At 35.6% G+C, this 8,924-nt stretch overlaps 2 protein-coding genes across 2 annotated transcripts; one reads left to right on the forward strand and one right to left on the reverse strand.

Moving 5' to 3' along the window:
• Nucleotides 1–576: 576 nt before the first annotated feature.
• On the forward strand, nucleotides 577–3,708 carry LOC6649625 (chorion peroxidase). Its single transcript, XM_002072051.3, has 8 exons — nucleotides 577–817; nucleotides 978–2,019; nucleotides 2,086–2,258; nucleotides 2,318–2,645; nucleotides 2,703–2,877; nucleotides 2,953–3,111; nucleotides 3,171–3,490; nucleotides 3,560–3,708. The coding sequence occupies exons 1-8, from the start codon at nucleotides 667–669 to the stop codon at nucleotides 3,624–3,626; spliced, it is 2,415 nt and encodes an 804-aa protein (XP_002072087.1). The 5' UTR covers nucleotides 577–666; the 3' UTR covers nucleotides 3,627–3,708.
• Nucleotides 3,709–4,936: 1,228 nt separating this feature from the next.
• Nucleotides 4,937–5,750, reverse strand: LOC6649626 (gamma-aminobutyric acid receptor-associated protein). The gene has a single exon (XM_002072052.4). It carries the CDS (start codon nucleotides 5,536–5,538, stop codon nucleotides 5,173–5,175), a length of 366 nt encoding a protein of 121 aa, XP_002072088.1. The 5' UTR covers nucleotides 5,539–5,750; the 3' UTR covers nucleotides 4,937–5,172.
• Nucleotides 5,751–8,924: the final 3,174 nt, after the last annotated feature.

Below are 8,924 nucleotides of genomic sequence, written 5' to 3' on the forward strand. Positions count from 1 at the left end.
ATCGATATCGATTTATTTATTCCGAAAAATTTCGAAATTCAGTATTTTTGAATTTCGAATTTACCTTCGAACTTGAGAAGTTCGTCGAACTTAAAACATAATATAACGGTGAAGTATATAAAATAAACAAAACAAACAATACCAACTTTCTAAATTGGATGCATTATGTAATGCATATAAGAGCTAGTTATATGACAATGATTCATCACTATCAAAAATTATCTGAAATTTAAATCTACACCTCAATCTCGTTGTTGGGCTGGCTTTTTAGAGAGGCATAAAAATGTTTTTCATTTATCACTAGCGTGGCCAAAAAATGTACTTTTGCGGAACTAAAGGTTATTTGGTATTCCAACACGCACTGTGGTCTTTGATTTGGCAGGTATTAAGTCTAACCGCAATTTGTAGATATAATTTAAAAAAACGTTGGTTAAAATATTGCCACATTTTTGCGGTGTTGCGTATGCCTCAGGTTTTATGTTTGCTGGGTTGAATGATCTGGCAACCTATCGATGGTCGTCGATATATCGAGCTGTTAAAAACGCGTGAGTAAGACGCGCGAAGTTCGTCGAACTTAAAACATAATATAACGGTGAAGTCAGAAGAAATTGCTGAGTAACGAAAGTTCATAGATTGGCAATTAGTTATTTTTTTTTATATGGCAAAATGCGATTACTAAGCATTTTATGGCTCGTGCTAATAATTAGCCAAATAAATGCATTTTCATTGCGCCAAAATGAGGATCAAACTTCGACAGCCGCTCCCGCTCTTATATCGACGTCCACAGACATTTCTAAAAAACTTGGCGCTGATCAACGTAAGTACTCTTTTATTTTAATTTCTGATATAAAAGTTAATAGTGAAAATACATATGTAGATATGTATGTATGTATATGAAGTGTTATAATTTATTTTTATTAACTTAACCAAACTTGAAGCAAAATCTAACGGCATTCAATTAACCGTTCTTTTCACAGCTTCAAGTGGGCTCCTTACAAAATGTCGTCCATGTACCGATGGAATAAAATGTGTACCCCAGATCCAATGCCCCGCCCATGTACGCATGGATAGCAAACAGAAACCACAAATTTGTGATTTACCTGCTGGAAAATTCGGATATTGTTGCCAAACAGGACAAAATCACACAGTTACAAAAAATCAGGACAAGGCGCGTGTAGCGCAAGTGGACATACCCTCATTTCTCCCGCCTCAAGTGCTGGAGGAGGCTCGTCTCAATTTTCAGAAACTGATGCATAATGTGGCTCAGATTCCAGTACATCGGGGCTTGCCCGACTTTACGCACGGCATTGTCTTCCACTCGACGACAAAGGATGACATACATAATTTTGCAGTCTCAAACAATGCCCTGGAGCAGGTGATCACCACTCAGATATTTGGCAAGAAGGAGCAAGTACCGGTCGACGATTTTTTAACCAATAATGTTCCAATAAAGTTCGACAAGACACCGCTGGGCCAGCAATGCCGCCAGCCTCCGATTTGCCGGGATGTCAAATCAATTTATCGCAGTCATGATGGCACGTGCAACAATCCTTTGCCAGAGCGTTCATTTTGGGGAGCCGCTGGCCAGCCAATGGAACGTTTGTTGCCCCCCGCCTATGAAGATGGCATTTGGAATCCACGCGCCCACTCCATAGATGGTTCGCCGCTAAAGAGTGCCCGTCAGATCTCTCGAATCCTTTTAAACGATGTCAATCGACCGCATCCAAAGTACAATCTTCTGGTAATGCAGTTCGGACAATTGATAGCTCACGATATATCCCAGACATCTTCGGTCCGTCTTGAAAATGGGGACTTGGTTCAATGCTGTTCACCTGGTGGCAAAGTCAAATTAAGTCCTCAGGAAACTCATTTTGCCTGCATGCCTATTCCCGTGGAGCCTGACGATGAATTCTATGCAGCTTTCGGTGTTCGTTGCTTAAATTTCGTACGTTTATCCTTAGTACCCAATCCCAATTGTCAGCTAGGCTATGGCAAACAACTTAGCAAGGTCACACATTTGTATGTACACACTCTGACATCCATATGATTGATTAAATGCATATATTAATTCCAATACTCTTACAGCCTGGATGCCTCGCCTGTCTATGGGTCCAGCGAGGAGGCTGGCCGGGAATTGCGTTCATTCCGGGGTGGACGTTTGCGTATGCTGGACGATTTTGGTCATGATTTGTTGCCTCTGACGAACGATAAAAAAGCTTGTAATACCGATGAGCCGGGCAAGTCATGCTTTAAGGCGGGTAAGTCGTTTTGAGTGTTATCCCAAGTTTCCTGTTTTATTCCTACATTGTTGTTCTAGGTGATGGACGGGTCAATCAAATCATTTCCCTTATCACTCTGCACATTATGTTTGCCCGCGAGCACAATCGTTTGGCCGAAGCTCTGTCCCAGGTCAATCCTTCGGCTACTGACGAATGGCTATATCAGGAGGCGCGACGCATTGTTATTGCCGAATTGCAGCATATTACTTACAATGAATTTTTACCGGCTCTGATTGGCCCACAACAGATGAAACGATTCCGTTTGGTGCCATTGCATCAGGGATATGCAAATGATTATAATGTCAATGTAAATCCAGCTATTACAAATGAGTTTTCAGGTGCTGCCTACCGCATGGGTCATTCCAGGTGAGTGAAACGTGAATTTTATTGCTTAATCGTCTTTTAATTAAACTTTCGTCCCAGTGTCGATGGCAAGTTTCATATAGAGAAGGCACAAGGCCAAATCGATGAAGTGATTAATATTCCGGATGTTATGTTTAATCCATCCCGTATGCGTAAACGTGAATTCTATGATGATATGCTGCGCACTCTATACACACAGCCCATGCAACAGGTGGACAGTTCCATAACCCATGGCGTAAGTTGATAGTGCTAAGAAAATGTCTTACACTTGGACAATTAACTTACCAATTCTTTGACTTAATCTCCACAGCTTAGCCGATTTCTGTTTCGGGGCGATAATCCATTCGGCTTAGATCTGGCAGCTATTAACATACAACGTGGTCGTGATCAAGGCTTACGCTGCTATAACGATTACCTAGAAGTTATGGGTTCTGCCAAATTGCATAGTTTCGATCAATTTCCAAGCGAGGTTACTATATATAAAAGACTTGAAATCAATTTTATAACGCATTTTTCGTGTCTGTTTAGATTGGCAAGAAGTTGGCTCACGTCTATAGCAGACCAGAGGATATTGATTTGTGGATCGGTGGCTTACTGGAACAGGCTGTACCAGATGGCATTGTGGGCATTACCTTTGCAGAGATAATAGCTGATCAGTTTGCACGCTTCAAGCAGGGTGATCGTTATTTCTATGAGTACGATGGCAAGACTAATCCGGGAGCATTTAGCTCTGCTCAATTGCAGGAGATACGTAAGACAACATTAGCCCGTTTGATTTGTGATAATGCGGATGGTCTAACCTTGCGTACAGTGCCGATCGCTGCCTTTGTTCGTCCCGACTTTGGCGGGTAAGTTTTCCCATACGAACGTATGTATATATAATGCTTTGTCTCTCATGTTGGCCTTCCATTTTGCAGAAATCAACTGATTGGCTGTGATAATCCAAGCTTACCGGCTATCAATTTGAATGCCTGGCGCATTTAATTATCGTTTTATTGAATATTTTAATTTGTATTTGTAAAAAAAGAAACAATATAAAAAAAGTGTTGTGTATATCCCCTCAGTATCATATATGTTTTTACACCGATGCAAATTAACAACGAAACTGAATTAAGCGATTTCTCTCTCTTTCTCTCGTTCTCTCATCGGTTTTTGTGTCCCACTTAATGAGTGTGTTAACTTTAAATGGTTAATCAAATTTGTAACACTTATATAAAAAGCACATTTAGGGCGATTCGCTTCTGATTTTTATTACTGGAAATGCAATTGAGACCTTTAGTTTTTAACAACAACAAGTTTAACCTTTAAATTTTGCCTAATTTTTGATATGCGTCAATTAAATAAGTCAATATATACGTAATATATTTTACACCTGTCGTTAGCTAGCTACTTACTGTTATTATTATACGGAATATATACAGATATATACAGATGCTTATAAATCAATATATGTTGTAGATACCCTAACAAGGGTCATGACTGTTTGAAATTGAGTGCAAGAATTCCAAAAAAAGTCAAAATATAAAAGAAAATTTGTGTGTTCGCCCTTCTGACTACCCAAACTAATGAAGTAAGAACATTGTAATGTATGATGTACTAGAAAAATATCGCCTGGATAGGGTATAGAAACGACAGTCTCAAATAAAGTTGTATTTATCTAGTCAATTAGTGGATAGCCGACATGATATGCAAATGTTAAGTCAAATCAAAATGTATATCAGAATATTTTTAAAGTCAAATGTCTATATAAATATATCGCCGACATTGTAAATAGACAAACACCAGTCAAGTTCAAATAAGAAATTGTAATAGAAGCCGATAACAGGTAATAATCAATTACGCCATGTTCTAAAACGTTCTTTGAAGTAATCTGATAATATTTGTAATGCACCCTTTGGCCACTTAATTAGTACTAGATATTAGTGTGAACAACTTTGTTGTTTAGTCAGACAGAATGAAGATCGTTTTCGCAATATCTAATGCATTTTTCACAGCACGTTTTTGTTCTAATTAAACTGGTTTCTATATAATAAAAATATGTCTCTTTTATTTTTTGTTTATCTCTTGTACCAATCAGGGGTCGAATGAAACAAATTGTTTAATTAATTAGTTGGCGCTTTAACAAATTCAAACGATTTGAATATAAGTATTATGTATAATTAAGTTGCCAGTTCACATTTAATGGACCCACACAAAGCCTTCGCAAAATTTGATATAAAGATTATTAATGAAATCAGAAACCAAATATTTTTTTTTCTTTGGTTTTATTTTGTTCAATAAAATTTGCTCAATCATTCCATAATGATGAACTGAAAGCATCTACACAACGACGGGGAAGTCCATTTTTTATTAATTATTCTTTGTACACATTTACTAGCTGAATAGTTAGTCATCAATGGCTTCAGTTGAGGATTCTTCCCGTAATTAGCTTGATTTGTGCCTTTTTTTCCATGGAATAACCCAAAAAACTTGTATAACTTGCAGAAGAAACAAAAAAAAAACAACGAAAGATATTATGTAGATTTGTTGCCTATTGCTGATGCCCATAAACATTTTCATCCGAATAGGCTATATAGAGGAAATAGTCCTTATCCTGATGTTCCTGATATAGCGAACCCATTGTGGCCGATGTTGGCGGTATAACGCTATTCACGAAGAAGAATAGAGCATCATCCGGACGTAGATTTATACGCTTGCGTATGAGAAAATAGAATTGTCCCACTGTCAGATCGGTGGGCACCAGATATTTCTTCTTATCGAGCACAGCATGACGCGTCTTTGGTGACTTCTCCACAATCACTGGCACACGATCCGGATATTTGCGGCGTATCTTGTCGCCTTCGTTACGGCGTTTATCGAATGTGTGATCCTTTTTATATTGAAATTGCATATTCATCTTGGCCAGATTCTTGAGTTTTACAAAAACGAACGCAAATTGCTTGAAATAAGCCAGTTAAAATTTGTTTTTATCTTAATGGTTTAGGATTTTGCTTAGACTGAATTTCCGAAAATGTTGTGAAAACTCTTTTGAAATAATTCCAAATTTTCCTCACTCTCTCTCTCTCTCTCTGTGTGTAAAGTGAACGAAAAGGCTAAGAGAGCGTTGCCAAGAAGTGAAATTTCTTTTCTCAGTTAACTAGATCTAACCAGATTTCGTCTGTTAGAGATTTTGATAATAAACAGTTAATACAAAGATGGAAAGTTCCAACAAACTAAAGTTACTTTAGTCTACAAGTAAATTCTATTTGAATTCTTTGCGGTACAAGTGTTATTTTATTAGGTTCTTATAATTAATCAATATTTAAAAAATTGTCTAGAAATCAGTGGCGGATTTTGGAAACAAATATAAAGGTATTTTCCTTTTGAAAATCGAGATTTAACCTAAAAAACTGGTCAAATTTCGATAGCTATGAACGATTGGTCCTCTAAAATTTCCCATTTTCATCCAATAGCAAATTTTTCCTACCTAAATAATGAGCTAAATTCGTCAGTGGTCTCCATTAGGTATATTGTCATCCCTCATCCCCCTCGAGAAGGGTCGCTGTAGGCATTGTAGAAGCATGAAAATCATATTAATCGGTTGACATTGTCAATAAAATACATATGTTTATAAATATTTTAAAGGTTAGTTCATCATATTGTTAATGTCGTTCCATGCGCCCTTTCAGAGAGCTATAAAAAGATTTTTGATTATAGAAAGGTTGATTCATTATTACCAGAATACTTTGTGAAAAATTTAACATGACAAATTCTCAAAAGCTCTTAATTTTGTGAATCATTATAACTTTGCCAAATTTCAACTAATTTTTTAAAGTAATGTCTCACTTTAATATTTTTAAATTCAAGTTAAAATTAAAGTGCTACTGGCACTAATTAACAAGTTACCTTTTTTAAGTGAGACAGAAAAGGCCAATTATACAGAAAAATAAGCCTTAATTTCATAAAGCTCTAATTTAGACAATTTTTGTAGTATTTTATAAATTTATATCGTTTTTTAAGTTAGAACAACGTCATTGTATATGCATTAAAATCTCGGGAATATGTTAAATTTCAATTTAATTGAGATATCATGTTTAAAAATTGATTAAAATACTGGCCAAAGAAATAAGCAGATTGACCATAAATGTGTTAAAAAAATGCTAAAAAAACTTACCTTTGGGGATCTATAAATTTGCAAAGTTTTCATCGATTTTTAGATAAGCAAGTAATGATGAAGGTCTTGATTTATTTTGATAATATTATATTAAGAACAAGTTAGGACATGTCCTTTATTATTTAAAATCCATATCCTGTTCTTAATATAATATTATTTAAACAAATCAAGACTTTCATCTTATCTGAAGCGTAAAATGTCATATATCCAATCATCGAATTCGTAGTATAATAGAGACGAAGACGCTTTGTCCTTCAGTCTTTAAGGAGTCAAGCTATAGAAGTCAGTCTACTATGTAGACTCTACATACATACACACAAATGTCCAAGGACCCAAGTCCAGAAATCAGCTTATGAAAAGATATATAAGTAAATTATTATTAAGTTTCTGTGGTCTTTCGTTGTTTGATTGTATTTTGAAATCTCAAATATTAATTAGAAGAATATATGTATGTGTGTGTCTATGCATGTACACATAGCACAATAGATACTGAGTTATCTTGCTCCTGTCAGGATATATATGGGCAACAAGTGAGTCCTTTAAACAAAAAGCTTTACCGTACATTGAATAGCAAAAGTTAAGTATACAACAAGATGCCACCCCAGCACCACACACACCACAAACCACACACACTACACGTACATGCACCCACGCACACACACATACAACACACATATACAGCACACATATACAAAGCTAAAATACGCCGTTACAGTCCGTTAGCCGAGTCTATATGGCCACTTAGCTTTCGAGCTCACTTCGTCAACATCTCTGTGCGTGGCCGGTCGCTTGGATTCGGTTGCTCGGTTTCCGGTTGTGATTGGGCGCAACTTTTCGCTTTTTTAGCTGAATGAAAATAAAAAGCCGCATTGTTCAGTCGCGGTCAACAGGTGTATACCATCGCACGGTTTATCAGAATACCTGAACACAAAAACACACAAATTCTGTTAATTTTCATGGCGAGACCAACTGATGTGAATAAGTTGATCGAATTGCCGGGTGAAATTTGTTAAAAAAAAAAAATGCTTTTGTGGTTATTAAGTAAACACACACCCAAAAAACATAATCGAGCAATTTATGCCCTCCGACTAGGGCAATAAACAGCTGCCTCTTTGAAGAAAATGTGTTTGAATATTAATAATGATATTATTAGAAAATTTTCAACCTCGTGACCATTGATAAAAATATGTGTTATTACCCACATGGAATATAAAATCATCTGATCTGCTGATCTTAAATTAAAAAAAAAAAATAATAATTAATTGTGAGCAAATCAAATACACACACACACATATACAAATATATAGAAAAAGGTGAGCATTTCGTAAATGCAATCAAATAAATTCATCATGAAATAGTGTGTTTATTTCATCTCTGTGTACATATAATGTAAGGCCGACTGTCCGACTGTCTAGATTTCAAATGTGATTTGTAATCAATAGAGAATCAAAAAGTTTACCTAATCTTCTCTATATACAACAAAATTTGTATATATTTTCGTAATAATGCCAATGGCCAAATGAAATGAGTGTTTCTAGATTTGGTTTTTGTCTGTGAAGGTTTATCAAGCCATTAATAGGAATTTAATCGGGTTTTTAATCAATTTAATTAAATGATATAATACAAAACTCATAGCTACAGCAACTAATTTCAAGTTGAAGTGCTTAAACACAATAAAAAGAAATTTGTATAACATGTTTTTATGATTGATTGGACCTAAATGAGTTTCAATTGCCTGTTGATTAGAGTTAAAGTAAACAAATTTGAGGGCAAATAAATTTGGTTGCAATTGTAAGTTGGTAGGAAACTTCCCGCCAAAAGAAAACTATTTTCACAGTGTGTTTTTGTCAAGTTAATGGAAATACAGCTTAGTCATTGTGACTAAGAAAACAACTTGAATAAGTTGTGTCATTTCTTAACGTTTTCGGTTTGTTTCTTTAATTAAATTTGCACTTTTAAGGGGGCAGAATTTAATGCCTTAAGACACTAAGCAAAAGTGGAAATTAAGAACATTGTGAGATTTTAGTAACTTTAACTAATGTGGAATTGCATTTTGTTTGTTTTAATTATAGCCAGACTCATTCGGGATAAAAACTCTTTGAGGAATAAAACTCTTTTCTCGTCTTAAA

This window comes from Drosophila willistoni, chromosome 3R (assembly GCF_018902025.1).
Source record: "Drosophila willistoni isolate 14030-0811.24 chromosome 3R, UCI_dwil_1.1, whole genome shotgun sequence".
NCBI lineage: Eukaryota > Metazoa > Arthropoda > Insecta > Diptera > Drosophilidae > Drosophila > Drosophila willistoni.

Bases quoted from the DNA above. Each gene is read 5' to 3' on its own strand.
- LOC6649625 (XM_002072051.3), top strand. From the start codon at position 667: ATGCGATTACTAAGCATTTTATGGCTCGTGCTAATAATTAGCCAAATA. The intron at 818-977 runs GTAAGTACTCTT...TTCTTTTCACAG, and splicing joins AAAACTTGGCGCTGATCAAC to CTTCAAGTGGGCTCCTTACA. The intron at 3,491-3,559 runs GTAAGTTTTCCC...TCCATTTTGCAG, and splicing joins GTTCGTCCCGACTTTGGCGG to AAATCAACTGATTGGCTGTG.
- LOC6649626 (XM_002072052.4), bottom strand. From the start codon at position 5,538: ATGAATATGCAATTTCAATATAAAAAGGATCACACATTCGATAAACGC.